Below are 22784 nucleotides of genomic sequence, written 5' to 3'. Positions count from 1 at the left end.
CAGATATTACACTCAAGTAAGCCAGTGGGGGATTTGTGAAAAACCGCTCCAGTTTCCCAGTGCTCGGTTCTCACAGGGCCTGCGTTTCTCCACCTCAGCCACAGGGAAGAGAATTAGTTGGGGAGTGTTCGCTTGAGGGAGAGGAAGGTCTCAGGTGAGCATCGGCCAGGGGACTAGTCTTGCCCAGGCCCCGGGACGCCCCCTGCTCCAGCCCTCCCCTCACATCCCCTCCCGCTCCCAGCTCAGAGCTGCACCCTCATCCTCCAGCCGGCAGTGCCCACCCCGCGGGCAGAGGAGGGCAACAGCCCCGCGCACCCTCGGAGGGGGCGGGGAGCAGGACGTGCAGGGAAACGAGAACATGCCCCGCCAAGTCCAACCCCACCCTGTTTTCCGCGTCCAATACCAGGTGTGCATCCCGCTTAGCTCCTCTCGGTTAGAATTCCCAAGACGAGGAGGGAGCAGTGCCGACTTAAGGACAGGAGGCATTTCCGTATCATTTCCCTGCCTCCCACTTCCCAGCGCCCCCACTGCCTTCTGCACACCCGCTGAGGGGAGCAGAAAAATAAGTATGAATATAATTCTCCACCTGAGTTCCTTTCATATCAACTAAGTAACCAACTAACTTGCCAATAAATTACTATTATAAATGTGTGGATACATAGGCATATATATGTGTGTGCATATGTATATATACACATATATATATATATACACACACACATATATATATATGTATGTGTAGTTCCAGATTTTCTTCCTTGTTCCGTCACTTGCAGGCAGCTTCAGACAAAAGCTTCCGAGCCCTCCAGAAGGGCCTCATCGGATCACGGGGGCCACGTAGTTGGCAGGGAAGAGGCCCAGCTTGTTGTGCAGGCGGCCGGTCCACCAGGATGGGTTGGAGCTGTCCAGGACCTCAACCACCTCTCCGCAGTGGAACCCCAGCTCATCATCTTCGAGAGCCTCAAAGTCGTACAGCGCCCGGGCCCACCGCACTCGCTGCTGGGGGAAAACACAGAGAGAGGTCCTGCTGAGCTGGGGCCGGCCGAGCTGGTTTCTGAGCCACGGGCACACGGAAGAGGATCTGCTGGCCCTGGCACCAAGACAAAGCTCGCCGTGAGCTGCCTGCCCTGAAGGCTGACGGGTGGCTCTCCAGAGACATTTCAAGCCCCATTGCAACTGAAAGCAGACCCGGATGCCCAGCTCTGAGCAACCGAGATGTAATTCTCCAAGGCTTCAAGAGGATCCTTGAGAACTACCCTCTCTACATCAATAGGTGGTCTTTTTATTTTCTTCAAGTGACAAACAGAACGCAGTGTGCCCAGACTAACAGCCCTCGATGCCAGCGCAACAGATCTCCCTCTGCTCGAATTGCAGTCAGGAAATATGAGGATCAGGCAAGGCCCGACAGCCAAACTGAGAAGAGCAGGCTGGATGGTGCCAGCTGGGATCAGCTCTACGGGGAACTCTTGCCCCACCATCACTCGCTGGGTTCCCACCACCTCTGTGCGCAGTTTGACGTCTCTCGTGGAGGACCAACCGTTTCTCTACTTGACCCCTTGGCCTCCTCCACTGAGCCCAGAGAGGGAAGTTCACATACCCCGGCTGCTTGGAGTTGCACGGGGTCTGTGTGTCTCCGGTGCATGAGGGCGGCATTCATTTCGCTGCTGTTGCCTATGCCACAGTGCCCATCGTTTATGTCCAGGCTGCCTCCACGGCGTTCCTAGAAACAGATGTGACAGAAGAGCCATCACCACATCGCCGGAAGCGTCCCTCACAGGCTCCCCCAGCACCTTGCTCTGATGCCATGGACACAGCCCGTGCTCCAAGAATACTTACTGCTGAGGACAACAAACCCTAGATAATGGAGAGAGGGAAAAGGATGACAAGCAGACCTTAGATTGCAAAGATGATGCCAGATTTCATTCGTTCAACCAAGGAATATTTGTCTGGCACCTACCATGTGTCTAGTACTGTCTTGAGGATATGTAGCTGGAAAGAGAAGGCCCCTATCTTCATGGAACATCAGTTTCGAGGGGGAACCATACACTTTTAAGTGAGGAGTGAGCATAAAGAAGAGAGTGTAAGTTGGCCTGGGTGATCAGGGAGCAGATGATGCTTGAACTCCAGCTTCAAGAGGAGCAGAACTGACGAAGAAAGGGCATTTCAGGCAGAGGGGACAGCATATAAAAAGCCTCAAAAGCATGAGAGAAAACGCAGTGAAAAATTCTGGTAACTAAAGGGAGTGCAGCGTTGCCAGAATGTATGTTCACGTGGCGCGGTAGCAGGGGATGGGGCTGGGGAGACAGATAGGGGCAGCTCACAAAGGACTTTTGTATGCCCTGCTGCGGAATTCAGGGATGATGTTATCTGGCTGTATTGTCACTCTGGGCAAGCCACGTAAAATCCCATCTGGAACAAGGCGGGGGATAAATAAATAAATAAGCAAGGCTCCATTTCTGGTGTTCATCTGTTTTACTTGTAGATCCTGACAGCCAGATGGGTTAAAGGGCATGAAAAGATTTGGAATTGTGCTGATAGGAAAATGAAACAATTGTTCACTGAGTCCTCAGGGTAAGAGAGAGAGAGAGAGAGAGAGTATGTGTGTGTGTGTGTGTGTGTGTGTGTGTGTGTGTGTGTGTGTTTTCAAGCAGGGAGCCATTTAATTCACAGAGACTTCTTCGCCAAGAGCAGTTTCCATATTTCTGCCATCTGGGGGTCCAGGATCTTCTATATGGGCCCAGTGAGAGCTGATGGGGCCAGGCCTGGATTGGGACGTTCCTCCCCAGTCCTGGACCCAAAACAGGCCCCCAGCGTTTATTTGCTTTGGTTGTTTCCGGCACTGTGGGGAGTTTTCACACACTAAGTGGCAGTGGGGACAAGGTGACTGAAGCCTGGGGGGGAGAGCAGGTCCTCCTCCCCACCTCGCTGTGCCCCACTTCATTCTTCCCGGATACCTGATGAAAATGCTGCTGGTGCAGGTACCGCTGCTGTGGTGGCAGTGGTGCGGGGGCAAACTGCGAGGGGGGGGGGCGGGGGGTGATCCGACAGCTTCCGGTTCATCGAAGGCCGGACTTCTTCTCCCACAGTCCCACTCAGGGGTGGGCCTCCCTGGGACCTCCAGTCCAGGCTGTTGCCCCGCTGACCCTGGGAGAGAACAGAGATGATGCGGTTCCATCCTCCTCAAGCATCTCCTGGCCCTGCCCCACTCTTCTGGCAGCTGTTCCCAGACTTAGCTCGTGACAGCTCCAAGAAACAGCTGATGGGGTGAGGGCAGCTTAAGGAGAATCGATGGTTCAGACCATTACATTTTCAAAGTGGCCGCTGCATGCTCAGATTCTCCCAGTTTGGGGAGTTTGGATCTCTGGTTCACAGACTTTCCACGTGGTACCCAACTAGCCCCTTCCTAGTGGGCTTGTTTTTCTCTGTGTAATCAAGCTTAAATGTTCCATTTTACCGACACAGTGCCACCCCTCCTTATCGCATGTTGCCACACTGCTGGACATCCTATCCTCCAGATAAGCTCTGCTATTGACTTTGCATGATTTTGAACTGTCATTTATAGCCTGGTGATAGAGACCCAAACAGCAACGCTCTTGCAGCACCATGGAAACCAGGCCTGCTGCTGGGCATGTTGGGAAGAAACAAGATCTTTCTCCTGACTGCTACCACAACCTCGTGACTCAGAGACACTTTCTTGTTATTTTTATCTAACAAACAATTACACAGGGCCCTCGGCTTAGTATATGCCAGGCACTGGTCTAAGCACTTTGCAAAATGAACTCATTAAATCCAGTTTAATGCAGTTTTATATTTCCTCTTTCACCTCTGCGCGCACATCCTAATAAATGAATACCTCTGTCCATTTCCTGGTTAAAAGAATTTACAGGGTGGGGGGGTGGGGTTAACCTTTGTTTATCTTTCTGAACTTCTGTGTGCATTTGGGAACACTCTTTCCTCCTTTGACTGTAACTTCTCAGGCTTAAAATCAACCCATTACTTGCAAGGGATGGTTTTCTTTACTTTCCTGAAGCACATGTTGCTTTGAAAGTCTCAATGCCTTTTCAAATAACCTGTCGCTGGGATTTCAACTCTTCTAGTCAATGCTTGTTCCTGTAATACCCATCTCCTATAACCATGTTATTTCCTTTGAAACATATTGTATAGATTGTGTGTGTGTGAATTTACTTATGGAGGCTAGTTAACATTTCCTTAGTGCCGACTGTGGACCAGACCCTGTGGCAAGGGCTGTAATGATGTCTCATTTATCCTCACAATAGCCCAATGAGGGAGGCATTATAGTCTCTCCATTCTATGGAAGAGAAAAACCGATACTCAGAAAGTTTTCGTCTCTTGCAATGAAATCAGGTTTTAAAGAAAGCCAGGTCTGTCGGATGCATTTTCTTTAAAACAATACTTCATATCCCAAACTGTTTCAAGAGCAAGAATCCCACCTCCAGTTTTCTCCTCCAATGCCCCCTGCTTCTACCCTCCCCCACCCCCAAATTTGGTCACAAAGCTCTACCTGCTGCATTAGTCCTGGACTCTAGGCTCTAATATCCCCACGTATAGTGCCCCCCCATCTCCCCCCCACCTTCATCCTTGGGCAACTCCTGAGCTAGGCTGAAAACTGTGACATAGTAACGTCTGTGAATAACAAAATAAGAGCATCCATAAGAAGAGCCCACGTGTACTGAGTGCTTGTGGCGTGATTAGGAACGATGCAAGGAATGGGGATACATTGTCTTCTCTAAACTTCACACCATCCTATGAGGTAGCTGTCACTATTATCTCAATTTTAATGGATGAGGAAACTGAGGATTAGAGAACTTTCCAAAGTCACATAGCTGGGAAGTGTTAAGCTAGGATTTAAACTGAGATCTCTGCCTTTCAGAATACGCAGGGACCTGCCCATCAGATGCATGGTCTTGGTGGTTTGTGTTTGACCCGAGCTGCCCAGAATCTCTGGACTGGGGCCGACGGGGACCTGCAGCATACCTGTTCCTCCCGGGTCCTGTCCCTCAGAAAGATCTGCTTCTGTTTGGAGATGGAAGTCGTCCTGTAGTAGTCCACCAGCTTGTTGAGGGATGGAAACTTCTCTGTCCACAGGAAGTAACTACCCTTGTTGTCTTTCATGACTTTGAAGTGCTGAACGTCATCCTCATGCCTAGGGATCAAGGCAAATCCAAACTGTCTATTACATGGTGACCATGTCCTTGCCTCCAGGGCTGACTGCATCCAGGGATGCTGGAGTTCTGTTTGGGCAGGAAGCAGAGGTATGGGTGGCTGGCCCATCCCTGGACAGGTGGGCTGGCCCAGGTGAACTCCGGAGGGAGATTTGTGGGAGGGATGGCTCCGGACACAGGCTGAGCTAGAGGGGATTTTTTTTTTTTTTCTTAACATGAGGAGAAGGTAATCTTTCTTCTGACACTGGAACTGACCTTTTATAAGAAAAAAATGTTCCCAGTGCTTCAAAGACTACAAGGTCAAGGACTTTTTTTTACAATGTTTATTTGAAACATGGCAACACCTGAGAACCTACCAGGCTAAGGACTGTGCCAAGACTCGGAGGAGAGGAGTTTTTCAAGCCCTCGTTACCTGTCTGTTAACAGAAAATAGTTTGAACCAGCTCCTTTAAGCCCATAAACTACCCTGAGAAATCTGCCACGCTTTGTTCTCTACATAATGGGTATCTCTTGGTCTTGTTTTGCGTAAATAAGGTTACAAAGTATCTTGAGCTTTTGGGAAAAAAATGTGCTGAGCCTCAGAGAGGTGGAGGGGCCTTGTCAAGGTCACTGTGAGTGAGTGGCAGAGCTGAGACAAGGACCCGGGGTCTCTGATTCCAGTCTAATGAGCTGGGCCTGTCACACCATGCACACGTGCTAACTTCTTTTGTTTTTTATTATTATTTTTTTCATGCTAACTTCTTCTAGATCAGCACCTTTGACACCAGCTGGGCTCACAAGTGATGGAGTATGTTTGTACCGGGGATGGAGAAATTGGATTTTATTCATTGGAAAGAGGGGACCGGGCCTTTACTAATAGCTCCAGCCTTTTTCCATCACCAAGTCATTCTCATTGGGATGTCAAGTTTTTTTTTTGGTCAAATGGATACACATTTATGTCTAAAAATAAACTGGCGTTAATGATACCAGTTGCCTGACACAGAAGAAAGGTCACAAACTTAAAGTATGTTGAAGAGTAAAGATACCTCGTTCTTAGGGATGGATTTCGTGGTCCGTGTTCAGAGGGGACAGGAATTCTTTTTTCAAAAATTTACTTATTTTATTTATTTATTTATTTATTTTTGGCTGCGTTGGGTTTTTGTTGCTGAGTGCAGGCTTTCCTCTAGTTGCGGCGAGCGGGGGCTACTCTTCATTGCGGTGTGTGGGCTTCTCATTGCAGTGGCTTCTCTTGTTGCAGAGCACGGGTTCTAAGCGTGCAGGCTTCAGTAGTTGTGGCACACGGGCTCAGTAGTTGTGGCGCACAGGCTTAGTTGCTCCGTGGCATGTGGGATCTTCCCGGACCAGGGTTCGAACCCGTGTCCCCTGCACTGGCAGGCAGATTCTTAACCACTGTGCCACCAGGGAAGCCAGGACACAGGAATTCTGATTTTCCTTCTCATCTTTTGTGTGGGTCTCTGCTCATAGCCAAGTGAACCCATGCAGTGACCTCTGCTTAACCACCTTGGGGGTCGTAGCCAACACTTTGGCAGTCATTGCTTGCACTTCACCTTTTGGCTGTGGTCACTCACATATGCTTTCTTCAGTGCAACACCACATGGCTCAACTCACAGCCATCACTCCCCACATCGGGGTGAGGAGGAGGAAATATTCTTGTGATACAATTATTCATCCACCACCTCTTAGCCAAAGAACTCAGAATGAGAAACATTAACCCTTTCACTCCCATGTGCTGAGAGGATGGATGTCAGGGCTGTAGTGGGTCATCTGGGGCTGGAGAGAGAGTGGCTGGACCACTGTCTCGAGTTCTGAGAGGGACAGAGAAAGGGTGTAATTCAGGGCTCCAGACTCTAAAGTCTAGTATTTCAGACCCCTAACAAATGCTAAGTGATAGAACTACAATTAGATCTTAATTATCTGTACCCATGACAGAAAGCAGACGTATAAATAAATAAAAATGATTCTGCTTTGGAATATATTATGCTACATTTCTGCAGAAGAGGTAATACTGATTACAGTAATAATCACCATCACGAGAAGCTGCATGGCCTCAACAGCAGGGGAAGACTGTGGCAGACGTCAAGGCTGATCGTTTTTTGTAGAATTCAATTTAATCAAGGAACTAGAAACCCTAATTCCTCACTGAAAAAGCCAGACTCAGCAACATCATGCAAACCAAAGACACCAAGAAATGCCTTTCAGTCGAACAATTTGCTTGGTCTTGCCTCGAATTGTGGCCCTTAAGAAATAGGTTTGACTTGCAAGATTTATTAATAGAGCAAAATCTCATTAATTAAGACCTAACAAGTTTAGAATTTGTGATACATCAATATTGGCCTGAGCTAAAATTTACCATCACCCAAGATGTGAAAAAGAAAGCTTTAGTTAAGGGAAATGAAGAGTTTAAGCCAGCCTGCAAGGGCAATGCTTAGGAGACCAAGCTATTCTTGAGCACGTTGGGGGCACAAATGCACACAAATGGTTGACCTATTATTTTTAAGTCCTTCCTACTTATTCCTTACAGGACACTTTCTTTCTAAATAGTAAAGTGGCCTCCGTTTATTACCCGAGATTGGATTTATGAACTTAAAGCTGCACGCCTTTCAGATTATATTGCAGAATCCAGACAGCACTTCCGGTCAGGTAACTTGACAGTGAGGTTTCACTGTACGGGTTGCCGCGCCACCCCCTGTACTGCTATCACCATAATTCTTGCACTTTCACATGTGGTCACCAAGTCCGATGTGTGACTTGAGATCCCCAACACGCTGACCACATGCCGTGTATTCAGACTTGGGGCTTCTGCGTGTGGGGCTGTGTCGTGTTAAACTGAGTCACTTCCTCCCGGGGGTGCTTCACTTCCTCCCGGGGGTGCTGCACATTAACGAGCCTTTGCTGTCATGGTCCCCCCACCCCAGGACTCCTGGACTCTGCTCTGTTCCTGTCAGTTTTGCTGCATTACGGGGCATAGAGGTAGCCTTTCGTTTTGTGCAGCCACTTACAACTACAGATGTGTCCTACGGCGGTGACTTGGGGTTTTGATTTTTCTCTACCCTTCTTCAGACAAGCATCAGTAGTAAAAGAAAAGGTTAAGATCGCAACCCCAAGACGGATGTGGACAGTTGGGAATTCTCTTTTCCTTCTCCATTCCCACGCCTTCCACAGATACTCATCCAGCACCTACTGGGTACAGGGTGCTGTAAAAGGCACAGAGACGAAGTTGGTAAAAATCCTCTCTTTCCAGAAGCACCTGGGCTGGAGGGGGAGGCAGATGAATGCACATGTAATTTGGGCCACAAACTAAGGAGTTGTGTACGTGTGTTATGGAAAGAAAATGCACAGCATCACAGTTGATAAGGTGCCTGGGCCCCTTGTCCGCCATGCTCCTGAGGAATAGGTCATGTTCAAGAGGTCACCTTGCTGCTTTAGTGCTTTAGTAGGTCAGGGAGGAGTCAGGAACAGCCGGTACCTGACGGATATGGAGAAGTCCCCTGGGGAGCTCTGGCTGGCCCGGATGATGAAGCAACCAACCTCCTTGCCCATCAGCAAGCTCTCTGCCTGGTGTCGTGAGAGGCCTTCGTGAAACCATCTATCAGGTGAGATAAAAGCAGAGGATCTTGGTGAGACGCCAGAGTGATGGTAGGGGTGAGGGTAGGGAGGGAAGGAAGTAAGGGAGAGATGACCCAAAGGGAGAGAGGCTGGGGACTGCTCAGCAGAGAGCAGGCAGAGACCAAAGAGGGGCCAGGTGCTTTTGAAACTAAACAAACGCTCCAGCAGTTTGCAGGCGAGGCAAGTGAGTGTTCCCCTTGAGGCACCGCCTGTCCCGTCCCCCCAGGAGAAGTCTCTCTCCTGCTTGGAAATCCTGAATCATGGAAATGTGCCACTGCACCAAATGGGACAGCGTGGGAGTGACTCACTGCGGGGAGCGGCCGCCTGCCGGCAGCTGTGAGAGGGATGTCTCCAGAAAAGAACTGCAGGGACAGGGACCCCTCGGGGCACTGGGGGCAATGGGCAGGGCCTTGGGTGCCGGCTCTGGGCTGAGACCTTGGTGGCTGGGAAAGAGAGTCACAGCCCAGGGCCCCTGGGTGGCGTGGGGCGGGAGCGGCTGTGCTCCATGCCTGGCAGAGGCTGCAGGGCACACAGGGAGGCCCGCACACACACTTGGAGATAAGCGAGGCTGGCAGCAGCCGGAGAGAGGCGTCTACACAGCCAGCTCCTGGGCCCTCCAAAAGCCAGGCTGGAAAGTAATCTTTACCCTGCAAAAGAAGCAACCAAGGAGAAACTGCTCTTTCAGGCTGGCAGCCTTTGGAAGCATTGCTGCAGGGGGTACAGCGTATGTGAAAAAGGCCAAACACTTGCACAGGGGCAAGTCAAACAGTGGCTACAGCCACGGGGCAGGAGGCCAGAAACCTCTCTCAACCATAGCGAAGAGGAACAAGTGTTTGCAATCCCTCAGCGGCCAAAGGGGGGGGCGGTGTCCTTTTGCTGCAAGGTGGCTGCTCTAATTGCCACCCCTGGAAAGCCAGTATGTGTGTCCCTTTAAGATGAAGGTCCAACAGGCCACAGCTTTGGATTCCTTTGTGAGCAGTTCCCCATGCTCTTTGGAATGTAGGAACTGAACAGACAGGGGTGGCGGGAAAAATGTCCTTCCTCCAGACCCGGGACTGCAGGGGAAGGTTGGTCGGGCTCTGAGGGGCCGGAAACAGAGGGTTTCTGCCAGTCATCTGCCTGGAGATCCTGCCAGAGTATTTGCCATACAAACCTACAGTGCTGATGAGTGACCACCACAGGAAATGTAAAGGGGAGGGGAAGAGAATGGGACCCCTCCACAGCAGCCGTCCTCAGAGGAGATATCTTGGAAGAGGCAGCAAACACTGAGGGGACTGTTTAGAAAATACACGCTTGTCCTCCATCTGGAATTTGATAAGTGACTTCCCTCAAGACTTGCAAAAATGTCCACACACTGCCTATGAAACGAGTACCAGGTTTTCCTATTACACATCATTCCAAAAGCTATTCATTCATCGCTAACAGCTTTTATTAAACATCTACTGTGTGCTGGGCCTCCTTCTGGGGATATAGCGGGTACAGTGGTGAGCAGCACAGACAAGGACCCTCATGGAACTTCTTATATTCTAGTGCGGCAGGGAGAGACGCACCATAAACAACAAAGTAATTAGAATATTAAGTGTGTCAGCTGATGTAAGTGCTGGGGAGGAAATGAAGACAGAGGAGAGATGGGGAGGGGGAGTCATTTAAAATATGGTGATGGGGAGGGTCTCACTGGGAGGGCGACATTCTAACTGTAAAGGAGATGGGGGAGGCGAGGAGAAACCGGCAAAGGAGCTGGGGAAGGAGCAGCTAGGGAGGCGGGAAGAGAACCAGGAAGAAGGATGTTCTGGAAGCCAAAGGAAGAAAGTGTTTCCACGGGAGGGAGCGATTCCCCACATCGAATCGTGCTGACGTGATGGCCGACGATCGGCCACTGGGACCAGCAGTTCACGGTGACCTTGAAGTCGTGTGGGTTCCGGGGAGAATGGCAGGAGAGGACTTTAGGATGGCAAATATAACGATTCTTTTGAAGAAGTGGAGTCGTAGCTGGAAGGGGGTTTGGAATCAAGGGTTTTGTTGTTTGGTTTTGCTTTTTGGTTTTTGGTAAGATGGGAGAAACTGCGGCATCTTTGTTTGCTGCCGGGAATGATCCAGCAGAGAGGGAGGCAAGTTGATGCGCGAGAGAGGGGAGAACTTCTGCTCGAAGCGCAGATGGTTCTTTCCAAACAACTGCAGGAAAGGCAGTATCTGCGCAGTTGCAGGATGTGGGTGGATGCAACGAGTCAGGTCGGGTGGGGTCGAGGGGCTTTTCTGGGGGCCTCCGCTGTCCTGGAAGCCAGGCCATCCGCTGAGAGTGCGGTGGAAGAGGGGCTGCAGGTGTGCCGTGCTCACCTAGAAGATGACAGGGCAGCCTCAGGGGCCCCCTGGCTGAGGTCAGTGGTCATTCTATTGGTTCAGTGGTCAGTGCTGGTTCCTCACCAGAGTCACCAATACCTAACAAACCTTTGCTCTTCGGCTAGACCCTGACCCTCACACCACGTTAGATTTCTATCTCACCCCTGTGGTCAATTCTTGAGACGCACGAGACCCAATCTCAATTTTTCGTTTCCTCTTTATGGAGGGAATTTCCCTGACCTCTCTCACTGGTGCGAACGTGGTTTCAGGAAGGCCGAGAGCTTTGCCCTCCTGGTTGGGATGGAGGGTGGGTTGGGAGATAAAAGAGAAGAGCCCTGAAGGAGCCTCTGTTGAGGTGGAGTGGCCGAGAGCGCCCCCCGCGCCCCCCCGGAATTCTTGGAAACCCCATGGTTACAATTATACATGATGTTAGTTTATAAACTTAAAATAGGTGATTCTTGCCCATGGTATAACATTCAAACGAGAATGCTGTGTGATGCAAATCTCCCTCCCAGCCCTGGCCTTCAGCGGCGTGGTTCCTTCTCCAGAGGCAACCATTTTTGACAGCGTCTGGGCTGCGTCGGGATAATTTTAGTGGCTGCTGCAGTAAAGGGGAGTGTGTGGGACAGACCCATCTCAGCAGGCTGGAAATACTTACTCAGGAAACTTGATGTCTATAAAATTCTTGGGCACGTATCCTTCTTGGCTCCTAAGCTCCGCCTTGAACCACTCCTCTTGGTTACTTAAGATCTACAGGGAGGAGAAGGAAGGACAAAGACACTGTGGGGAGGACGCCAAGAAGCGGGAGAAAGGGGTTGCAGGGCAAAGAAAGTGCTTTGGGATTTAGAGGAAAATAAGCCGAAGAAGCCACACAGCCACTCGAGTGGGGAGCGGCTGGCTTGTCTTTGGAGTTTGGCTTCTCTTGACCCCAAGCTATTTCTGTCCACGTGGGCCACCCACTCATATGAGCCCACCCTGGCATGACCTCCCAGACTCAGGGCTCAGGGGCTTCCCTGAACCCCTTTTCTCCTTCTGTTTGGGAGATTCGTGTCCCAGATCTTAGCACTTTAAGCTCCTTATCTAGGCAGGTAGTTAGTTTCTCCTTCTCTGCCAGGTAACAAGGAACCTTTTATAATTTTAATTTGCTCTTCCTTTTTTACACCAGCAGATTAAAACATCAAGTGGAAGCAGCTTTGAAAACAGTAACTCTTGGTGTTCACACTCCATGTTTTCCCAAACAGTTTGGACATAACTCAAGATACCTGGAATGCCTTTGCTCAACTTGCTTTTAGACCCAGATCATAGGCAAAACCAGAAGTTCTGTCTCATTACTGTAGGGTCTTACCTCGACCACGACCTCAAATGTCATCATCTGCCCTGATTACTCATATGACCCTCCAGACATGGCTCTATGTGGCTTCTGGTTATTTCAGAAAATCTTTTACCATCAAAAGACAAATATTTGCCCCCCTCCCCCCCACCCCCCACTGAGAATGTTTCTAAAATATGTAGCGCAGACTCAACAATAATTCAAAATGAAGATGGCAGAACAAAAAGATGGGAAGAAACTTGGCGATGTCACGGAGCCGCTGAATTAGCCACCCAGGAGCCCTCCTACTTCTGGACTTCGCAGGAGAAATTATAAATCTTCTGTTGTCGTTTAAGCCAATTTTAGTTTCTGTTTCTTGTAGCTGAAAATGTCATGCAATGATAAAGAGGAAAGCAGAAGATGGCTAGGAAAGGTTGCCCGGAGGAGAGGCCATCTGGGTTGCCCAGGCAATGAAAGGAGCTACCCAGGCGAAGTCTGATGGTAAAAGAACTACTTCCGGGGAGTGAGGAAGGAAGGTGCGTTCTGGGGACAAAACACCTCAGTCAGGGGGCAGTTTAGATTGTGACTCCAGGAGTAGAGAGAGGGGAAACCAGGGGCACAGGGCCTTGTAGCCCAAGTTGAAAAGTCTGGATTTTTATCTTGAAACGTATGGGGAGCCATGAAAGGATTTTCAGCAGGGAAACAGCACAGTGAGAATCAGAGTTAAGAATGGCATGCTGTATCAGAGTGTGAAGATGGATTGGTAGGTAAAGTCAGGGGAGAAAGTGTAGGAAGACGCGCGTAGCCATCTAGGCAAGAGACGAAGGGGATCTGGCCTGAGAACAGGTGAGGACAGATTTCAGAGGAATCAGGAAGCACAAATGGGCAGGACTTCCTGACTGTTCGCAGAGCCTAGGGAGAAGGGGGATTCTGGGATGGCTCCGGATTTCTGGCTTGGGAGACTGAGTGGGTGGTGATGCCTTTACTAAAATAGAAAATACAGGAGGAGGAGCAGGTCTGAGGGAAAACTCACAGACTTCAGATCCCCTTTAGGGGAATCAAGTTGCCCCGGGACGCTCTGAGAAGGAAGGCTTAGCGAGCGTTGGAGATGTGTGTCGGGCTCAGCGGAGAAGTGGGGGCTGGAGCTAGATTTCGGAGTCGAGTCATCCAAAAGTGGGTGGACTTGAAGCCTCTGATTTCTCCCTCCCGGAGATGGGAAGAGAGCTGAATAGAGCTAAGTAACTGAGAAGCAGGGTTGACCTATTTCTAATATCACTCCTGAGTTTTGGATGAGAAGGCCTGGGGTCTAGCTTGGTCCTGTCACTAGCTGTCTGACCTCAGGTGAGTCAATTACCATCTGCAAAATGGGGGCAAAAAAAACTGGCCGGCACCTCACGGAGCTGATGCAAGGATCAAATGTGCCCTGGTACCTGGATGTCCTTCAGAGAGTACAGGCTGTGTTTTTAAATATAATTCTGTAAAATGTGATATTCTTATGAGGGAGAACTCCAGCTCTGAAGGACACGGAAGGGTTTACAAGTTCTTTAAAGTGTTATATTTGTATGTTTTGAATGTAATTATGTGTTCTGAAGAAATAAAAGTGTGTCCCATGTTTGAGTTCTAGAATTGCTGAGAAAAGAAAACTCTATAGTTTCTGACATCAAATATGACTGTCGGCATCACTAAGGGCGTGTGGGTACGTGTGTGGTGAGGGGCCTGTGGGGAAGGTGGGAAATCTAGGTCAAAGGAAGAACCAGGGAGCTCAGCAGCAGGGCCTGCCTGCACATAAGGAACACGGGGGCATTTCACTCTGCGCCATCTCCCCCAAGTTTAAAGGCTTTGGAATTCCTTTCTCCCGTCGCATGGGAAGGCGATGTGCGGCTTGGGTAGCAGCTGTCAAATACCGGGGTGAGCAGGGATGAGGTAAAAGAGGTCATTTGGAAATCGATCCTGCACGGTAAAAACCACACTTCGCACTTAGCTCTCTGACCCCAAACCGGCTGTAATTTTAGTAATCGTGGCTCATACCCATCTACCCCCTCTAGCAACCAAAGATTGTCCCACAATGCGAGCCATTTTCCCCACCACCTGGTGCTCGGTCAGCCTGAGATCGTGTTCCCAGAGAGGCGCATTTATAGGCTTTCTGTGGTGTATAGAAGGCAAGGTTTTAAAAAGATCTCATTTTCTGCAAAGAAGAGTCTTTGGGGGGAGGTGGTTTCCTCCTGCCGTTGTTGGCTCAGGGCCCATACTTCCTCTTCCTCTCATCTCTCCATCTCCTCCTTCCCCCTATCTCTTTTCCCCATCGTGCAAAGCTGGGCAAGTTCAGCCTAAATGCATGAGGTTTTACCCTTAGCTTTGCTGTGACTTAATTCTTACAACGTTGCCTACCGGAATCATTTTCTGGGTTACATGGCCTGAGAATAAGTTAGACGTGGGAAGAAGACAAAATGTATGGTTGGGTGAATTTTAAAATTGGATGAAATTTTAGCTGTTAGAGGCATAGCAGAAATGTGAAGTGCTGAAGAAGTTAATTACGTAGGTCTAACTCTGGGGGCTTTTTGGTTGCTGTTTTAGTAGGAAGAAACGGGGTCGTGTTAGACGTATTACAGAAGCAGATAGAGATGGCCTGGGTCGAGAGACATTTTGTAATAATGACCGGCAGATTCGAGTGGGAAGTGTAAGTTGCGAGCTGTGTGCAGCTGCGGGTCCAGAGGGGCTGATACGAACATGAAACATCCAACCCCTGACTTTTGGAATGTGTCTCTCGCAGGAGAAACGGGATCGAGTCATTTGGCCAGAGTTCTGTGTCCAGCGTCTTGTTCACCATTCTGGGATCAGCATCTAGTGAGCGCCTGCTGGCTGTTTGTACTTAGGTGCCGGGGATACAGAGATGAACAAGCCGGGGCCTGCGCCCCGGGGAACTCAAAGTCTGCGGGGGGCGGTTGATGGTGAGCGAGACATTTTGTGTACCTTCTAATGAAAACATCTGTTTAGTCTTTTAGCACTAAAGGCCAAACACGAAAGAACATTCCATGAGTGAATTGCCGGGGCAGTTAAGAGCTAGCCTTGAAAACAATTTCCCAGAAAAAAAAAAAAAAGAAAAGAAAAGAAAACAATTTCCAGGACCCTGGGGCTTGTTACCCATCTCTGGAGGAGAGGGTTGTACGTGGAGACCTACAGGCAGGCCCACCGACCACCATGATACAGACCTTCTGTGAGGCTCAGCCAACAAGCCCCCTCCCCTTTCCTCTTTACCCCTGTGGCCGCAATGGATAGAATTTGAAAAGAAGGAGGGGTCTGGCTTTCTGATGGAATTCTAAATGAGTGTGCAAAAACGCAGTTAACAATTCAAGAAATATGTACTGAGCCCCTATCTGGGGCCGTGACTTGTGTTAGATGCTGGGAATATACAAAGATGAACCCGGCAAAGCTCTGCTCTCACACCAGCGGAGGGATCACCCATTCGTTCATTCATCGAATGTTCATCACCTTTCTCTTGTTCTGGACACTGAGGCAGGCCCGGCCCCAGCCCGCGCAGAGCTCTGGGGAGTGGAACAGCCACGATGTGCGTGGACAGTCAGGATGGCACGGGGTAAGGGCAGCAGCAGAGGTGGGTGCTCAGGGTGCAGAGAGCTGAAGCTCGGCCTGCTTGTAAATAACTGTCCTGTGAGGCCAGGGTGTGAGTGCCTCGAACAGTGTGTGTGAAATGCTGTGGGGGAGCTGAAGAGGGAGTATTTATTCTACCGGGGTGGTCAGGAGCAGGGAGGATTAGTGAGGGTTCCCCGGTAGAGGTGGTCAAATATGTGTGTGTGAGAGAAGGGCATTCAGAATACGGGGAGAGCCTGAAAAAGGAGAGTTTGTATATTGCAGCATGACCTGGGGCATTTCATACGCAAAGATGTGTGTGTGTGTGTCACATGTGTGTATGTATGTATGTATATGTGTATGTATGTGTACATGTTCTTGCACGCGAGCATGATGAGGTTGGGCAGTAGGCTGGGGCCAGATGGCTTAGATTTCCATCACCTGGTCATGGGGAACCACTGAATGCTTCTGAGTAAGGAAGTAATATGATCTGATTTATCTTCTGGAAAGATCTTTCTGGGACTGGTACGTAGAATGAAGGAGGAAGAGACGGGAGGCAATGAGGCCAGTCAAGGGAACATAACAATAGTCTGAACAGTCAGAGGCAGCAGGAATTGAGTGATATTGACAATACGGTGATCATTTATTGAGCATCCGATTTGGGCTGGGACCAGTACCCCTAATCCTTTCTATACCTCTGCAAGATAGGCATGGCCTCCACTTATAGATGAAGACACTGAAGCTCAGAGGGGGCATGTGACTGACCCAAGGCCACACAGCTAATGGGCTGGGACTCAAACTCAGATTTATCTGTCTCCAAAGTCCATGCTCCTTTTTATTGCACCAGACTCTTCTCCAGTGAAGAAGGGATTGCTTGGGAGATATGATAAAAGAAAAATATTCAGAGCAGAGTACAGTGTTTAGGTGTGGGACAGAGCTTCATTCAGATACAGGAGAGGGGCAGTTAGCAGTGTCTAATCCTACAGGCGTTTAGTAGGGTCCTTACATTCCACATTGAGGAGATCACCAGTGGACTTTAAGGGAATGTTGGGGGTAAAAGACAGATTCCAGAGGGTTCCAGTGGTGTGAACAGGAAGTGAGGGAGTGGAGGCACCCAGCATAGAGAATTCTTCCCAGTGCTGGCAGTGAGGAGAGGAAAGAAATTAGGAGCTGAACAGAGAAGCAGAGTTGAGGAAAGGTGTTTTTTTTTTTTTTTTCCTTTTTCCTTTTCTGGGGAATAGGGAAAATTTAAGCCAGATAGTAGGTTCTGTTTGAAATGGGAGATGAGGGACGGGACTTGCCCCCAACCCCCCAGCGAGGTTCTCTTTTGGGTGAAAACACTGGAGAATGGTAGATAATCACATGGTCACAATACCCCACAAGGAAGGGAGGGACTGCTCACCTTGTCGCAGACCCCTCTGTGACCTTGGTAAGACCCCAAGGAAGTGAAGGTCACTTTTTCCTGGGTCAGCGGCCCAAGCAATATTTTGACCTTGAGAAGTTCCAGCATTGAAGGCATACTCTTGGCAGCCACATTACCAGACCTTGCCAGATGAGAGCAGTCAGAGGGATAAACATTGGGGGGTTAAAATTCCAGACCACGTCATTCCACCTGGGTTGTGCTCCACAGACACTTTCCGAGTCACCCTCTCACGTATGATAGGGTTCTTTCCATAGCAAGCATTTATCTTCGTGGAGAGACAGTGGTGGTCTCAGTGCCACTGGGCAGTCTCAGGAGGCCCATATGGGTTGCTGAGGACAGGGGATCAGGGTATCTGAGGTGCTCTGAGGCCAGGAAGGGGGGCATAGGTGCCAGAGACTCCCCAGTGGCCTCTTGAAGGCCTCCTATGCTATTTTGCACAAAACAGGGGCTAAGATGCAGAGTGCGTAAGCATGGTGCATGAAATGTGGGAGAAGTCCAAGGCCTCTTCAGCTCAGCAAGTGGCCAGTACAACTCAAGTGGGGGCAGAAAAGTTGTAAGGAGCCCCTGAGTGGTCGGGTGTGCGTGGCCTTTGTTGACTCGCATCTCCTCCAGCTGACTTTCCAGGTGTCCCCATCCACACCTTCCTTCTGTAAGTTCCAGCTTTGCTGAAACTCGCAATGCTGACCTAATTCTGCCTGGGTTTGCCCATCTCTGAGCTTTAGCCAAAAGCCCGACTCACCTGCGTTGTGTTCCCTGACAACTGATGTTGCCACCCATTCCTACAACCCCATCTTTCAAGGTGGGATCACTTGTCCCCTCACCTGTGCTCCTGAGCCCTCAGATAAGGACATCTATGACAGCCCTTTGGATGGATTTGTTTCCCCCTCCAGACCACGAGCATCTCAGGACAAGGATGGTGGCTTATGCCAATCGGATTTCCATCACCCGGCCTGGTAGCTGGTGCACAGGTGCTCAGAAGGAACCCTTTTGAATGAGGCAAACTTCACATTTTGCAAGGAACTGTGTGTATTTCTTGAGAAACAAAGGATGGATTGTTAGATTAACTCAGTGGCTAAACCAGAGTAACCTAAACTCTCCCCGGCTCTCCTGGGTCCCGCATCACCTACCTTCAGAACATCTCCAGCGTGAAAGCTCAGTTCATCCTCTCCTGAGGCCATGAAATCAAACTTGGCAATGGCTTCCATGTTGTAACGTGAAGCTGGAAGGGAAATAATGTGGTCATTGTGTCTTTCTGCCAGGAGGAGGGCAGTCTTAGCAGTTGGTGGAGAGGGTCCAAGGTCTCCAGGCCAGAGAGGGAGGCGTAGGCACACAGTGAGGGCTTTTGTTTTCAGAAAGAGCTGCACGAGCTGCTAGGATCCACTTCCCGGCATCATTCTCTGAATCCCCAGATGCCAGGAGCAGGAAATGAAGGCCAGCAACCGCCTTTCCCCTTCTCCTTTCATCCCCATTTGCTGTCCTGGCCTGTAAGCGTTTCTGGGGCACCCCTGTTTCCGGTTGATAAGGACAGAAGACTTGCTATCATCTCTAACTTGAGGCCTGGGGGGCTGGAAAGACTGTTCTGTAAACACTGTCCCGAGGCCGTCCCTCAACAGCTATATTTAGCCAGGCGGTGTTAATTAGACAGATGCCATTTTCTCTTTTACATCTGAATCATTTAAGAGAATTAGACAGCATTGGTCAGTGGGGAACTTAGCAGCCTTCTACATGGTTTGAGAGTGGAAAGCATTCTGGTTTTAGAATTGGGAGACTCAATGAGTCAGATTCCTTATTTTATTATTATTGTGTAAGCCAAGTACATTTTGGAAACTTGCATTTTAATACCTCTGAATTGAGTTAAAATATTGGCTCCTCCTAGTAATACATGAGACCTGTGTAAAGATAAATAAGTCAGCCCACAAATGAAATACGGTTGGGTTTTTTTAGGAGGCAGTGGGGTTGTAATAGAAAGAGAGCAGAGTCCTGGTTGTGTCGGTGAACAGCTGTGTGATCTGTGCAAGTACTAAACCTCTTGGAGCCTCAGTTTCCTCGTTCGTAAAATGGGAATCATAATGTTCAACGAATAAGGATGTAAGATGAAATTAAAGAATAGATGCAAAATGTTATACAAGATAAAGTTGAGTAGCATAGCATTTATGTTTTAGAATAACTTTATGGAATGAATTTAGCCTCAGCAAAGGCAGCCTAGCCAAAAGCCGCAAAAATTTTCTTCTGGTTTCTCCCACCTCCTCTAAACTTTTCTCATTGAAATTTGAGGCTTGGGCTTCCCTGGTGGCGCAGTGGTTGAGAATCTGCCTGCCAATGCAGGGGACACGGGTTCGAGCCCTGGTCTGGGAAGATCCCACATGCCGCGGAGCAACTAAGCCCGTGAGCCACAACTACTGAGCCTGCGCGTCTGGAGCCTGTGCTCCGCAACAAGAGAGGCCACGATAGTGAGAGGCCCGCGCACCGCGATGAAGAGTGGCCCCCGCTCACCGCAACTAGAGAAAGCCCTCGCACAGAAACGAAGACCCAACACAGCCAAAAATAAATTAAAAAAAAAAAAAAAAAAGAATGCATTGCTTTAAAAAAAAAAAAAAAGAAAGAAATTTGAGGCTTATTCTCCATGACGCTCAAGTTCTTTGGTTCTCTGCTAACTGTCAAGGACACCGTCTTGAGAGCTATTGCTTGGCATTTATGTTTTGCAAAATTTGCTTAAGTCTGAAACCCTGTAGGTTAGAAACCCTCAAACCTAACTGACTTTCAGCAACCAGGAAACTGGGACCACAATTATCCTCTCAGTGGGAATTTCTGCCCAAGTGACAAGATTTAGGTAAATAAGGAAGGTGGCTGCCCGTGGGAGGGGGTGGCACCCGGAGATCAGGGGCTTAAAGCAGACTGCAACCCTGGTGATAGCAAGGGGCGCCTTCCTCTGATTCTCCACATTTGCTTGGTCTTCCAAAGGCAATTTATAGAGATGAGTATTACCAATCCCAAAGATAGATATTAAGCAAAAATTATTTCAGGATCCAAAGGAAAATGTCATAGCTCACCGTCTGAGCTTTATCACCAGCCAAAACTTATTTCCAAACCCAAAATATATATACTTTTTGTGCACTTTCTTCAAGATCTGTCTGTCTAAGGCAAATTAAAATTTTTGTGACCTAGGATGACCCACTCAACAGGAAGAAGTATTCTGTCCTCCTGAGTGAAAGCTAAATGCTTTTGCTGATTTGATTCACCCCATTACTTTAACATGCAAAGCTTTCCCTAATTAAGGCCTTGCCTCTGGTGTGCAGGAAGATGGGCTTCTGTGGGTCACCCACATGGTATCAGCAGCAGACACTGGTCACATCAAGAGATCAAGTGTCAGGTGAATAGTCCTAAAAACCAAGATCCCATTTCTATGCAAATTTACCTTAATAAGCAGGACGGAGACAAGGGGAGGGCAAATGCTAAACATATTAGAAAGTCACATACATTAGAGATGAAAAAAAATATCCGACGCATGCTCTAGATATGACCTTGAGCTTGGGGAGATCTTTCCTACATTACATGTAACTCAGATCAGGCCTGGGTGCTCGGTCCAGGCTGACTGTAAGTCATTCAGTGAGAAGGCTGAGGCAGAAGTAAAATTGCTTCTGAATGGTGGCACTTTTCTCTGCCTTCCCCCAGGAGGCAGGTGGTGTGGCAAAGCCAACAACAGAGGCACATCACAGAGCTCCCCAGCTTGTAATATTAATCCTGGCGCAGGAAACCCAATTAAACAGGCCCACTCTTCATGAAATCACTTTGAAAAAATCTGTTTGCATCCCATTTCCATTTGTGAAATGAAATCTGTTCAGATGTTGTTTGGTGGGAGGGAGATGCTCAGGGTGGAGTGGGGGATGCTCTGTTTTCATTCAAATCACCGGGCTCTGCAAGTTCTTCCCTTGAATTTACCATTCTCTGCTTCCCTAATAGCGGAGAATGGTAAATGTGCCAGCCCCAGGGGTTGGTCTTCTGTTTGATCATAAAAATGCGTGGAAAGTTATATCCTATTCCTTTATATCCATTAGTTTTAATTTTGAAAAGTTAAAAATTACCACCAGGGAAAAAAGAAAACGGAACTAACATAGTTTATTCAGTATTTATCCATTTCGTTTGGTAATCTGTACCTACCACCACTGCATACTGCATCTGGAAAAGAAAACAAATAAATGATGGAGATAAAACATGGTAGCAACAATTCCAAGAGAGAAAAGAGTGGAGAGAGAGAGAGAGAGAGAAAGGGCAGCAGTCTCAAGAACTCAAGAATGTGGTGCAGCCTTCTTGCTGCTGTTTGCAGTTACGCCGCTGCTGACCTCAGGGGAAGATGAAGACAGACACCTCCTCAGAGAGCCTCACAGATGGGTTAAATGCGTTTTCCCTTCCAGTGATCAGCTTTAGAAATGGCTGCAATGCTACCTGCCATAGAGCGTGAATGAGAAGTGACAGCATCCAGGTGCCAGGCCCCTGCCAGCAGCCTCCCCCCCTCATCCCAGCCTCAGTGATGGGGCCATTTGTTCAGGAATCCCGCCTCTGAACCGTGCAGGGTTCCTGCCTCTGCTTCCCACCAGCCCTCTGCATCTCTCTCACTCTCCTGTTTTACAAATTGCACGGAATACCCATTAGCAGCCCTGAGACACAGATCACCACTGGACAACACCACACAGGACATCCTCAGCACGATTTTCTCTGTCCTGGCTTTTCCATTTAGGCTTCTTGTACCACCAAAAAACCTGAAAAATAGTCAGGCTATATACCAGGAATGCTTATCTACTTCTAAAGTATAAGTCACCATGGAGGATGAAAATAAAAGCTAGGAGACAGCTCTTTAAAAGAGCCTCCATTTGAAAGCCAGAGTCAGGGGATATGTTCAGAAGAAACGCATAGTTAACAACAAAATGGTACCAGGCAAGCAACTTCTTGAACGATTTCAGTTCCTCCTAATTTGGCTATGAATAGTGAAGGTTTCCGTTTTACTCCTCTCTGAAAAAGAGCGATTGCATAACAGCACGGAGCTGTTCCGAAGATTCCGGCTCAGGACCCAGGGAAAGAAGCAACCAGGTCCTAAACTGAATCGCGACAACACTTCCTGTTTTGCTGGGGAGAGCCCTAATTTGAATATTATATGACTTGCCCCAGTTTCTGTTGTCATGTGGTTAAGATTATGTCTCAAAAAAAGAAGAGAAACATTGCTCTTGATAAGTATTTCTTATAGCCTATTTATCAGAACATGAGCAACATAATTTGTATTGATTTATGGATTGATAGAATATAGTGAGGAGTTTACATTTCAGGACTTTGGCTGCACTGACCAAGA

At 48.7% G+C, this 22784-nt stretch overlaps 1 protein-coding gene across 1 annotated transcript; it reads right to left on the bottom strand.

Annotated features, from left to right (window-relative positions):
- Positions 1-778: 778 nt before the first annotated feature.
- GRAP2 (GRB2 related adaptor protein 2) lies at positions 779-18750 on the bottom strand. The gene is given in 8 exon segments (XM_036866369.1): positions 779-996; positions 1598-1720; positions 2955-3030; positions 3032-3144; positions 4996-5164; positions 8650-8769; positions 11785-11876; positions 18571-18750. Coding segments are annotated over 8 exon segments (951 nt in total). The 5' UTR covers positions 18649-18750; the 3' UTR covers positions 779-816.
- Between the last annotated feature and the right edge of the window lie 4034 nt (positions 18751-22784).

Source organism: Balaenoptera musculus, chromosome 10 (genome assembly GCF_009873245.2).
Source record: "Balaenoptera musculus isolate JJ_BM4_2016_0621 chromosome 10, mBalMus1.pri.v3, whole genome shotgun sequence".
In the NCBI taxonomy this organism is placed as follows: domain Eukaryota; kingdom Metazoa; phylum Chordata; class Mammalia; order Artiodactyla; family Balaenopteridae; genus Balaenoptera; species Balaenoptera musculus.
This window is presented reverse-complemented; position numbering and strand designations above follow the sequence as displayed.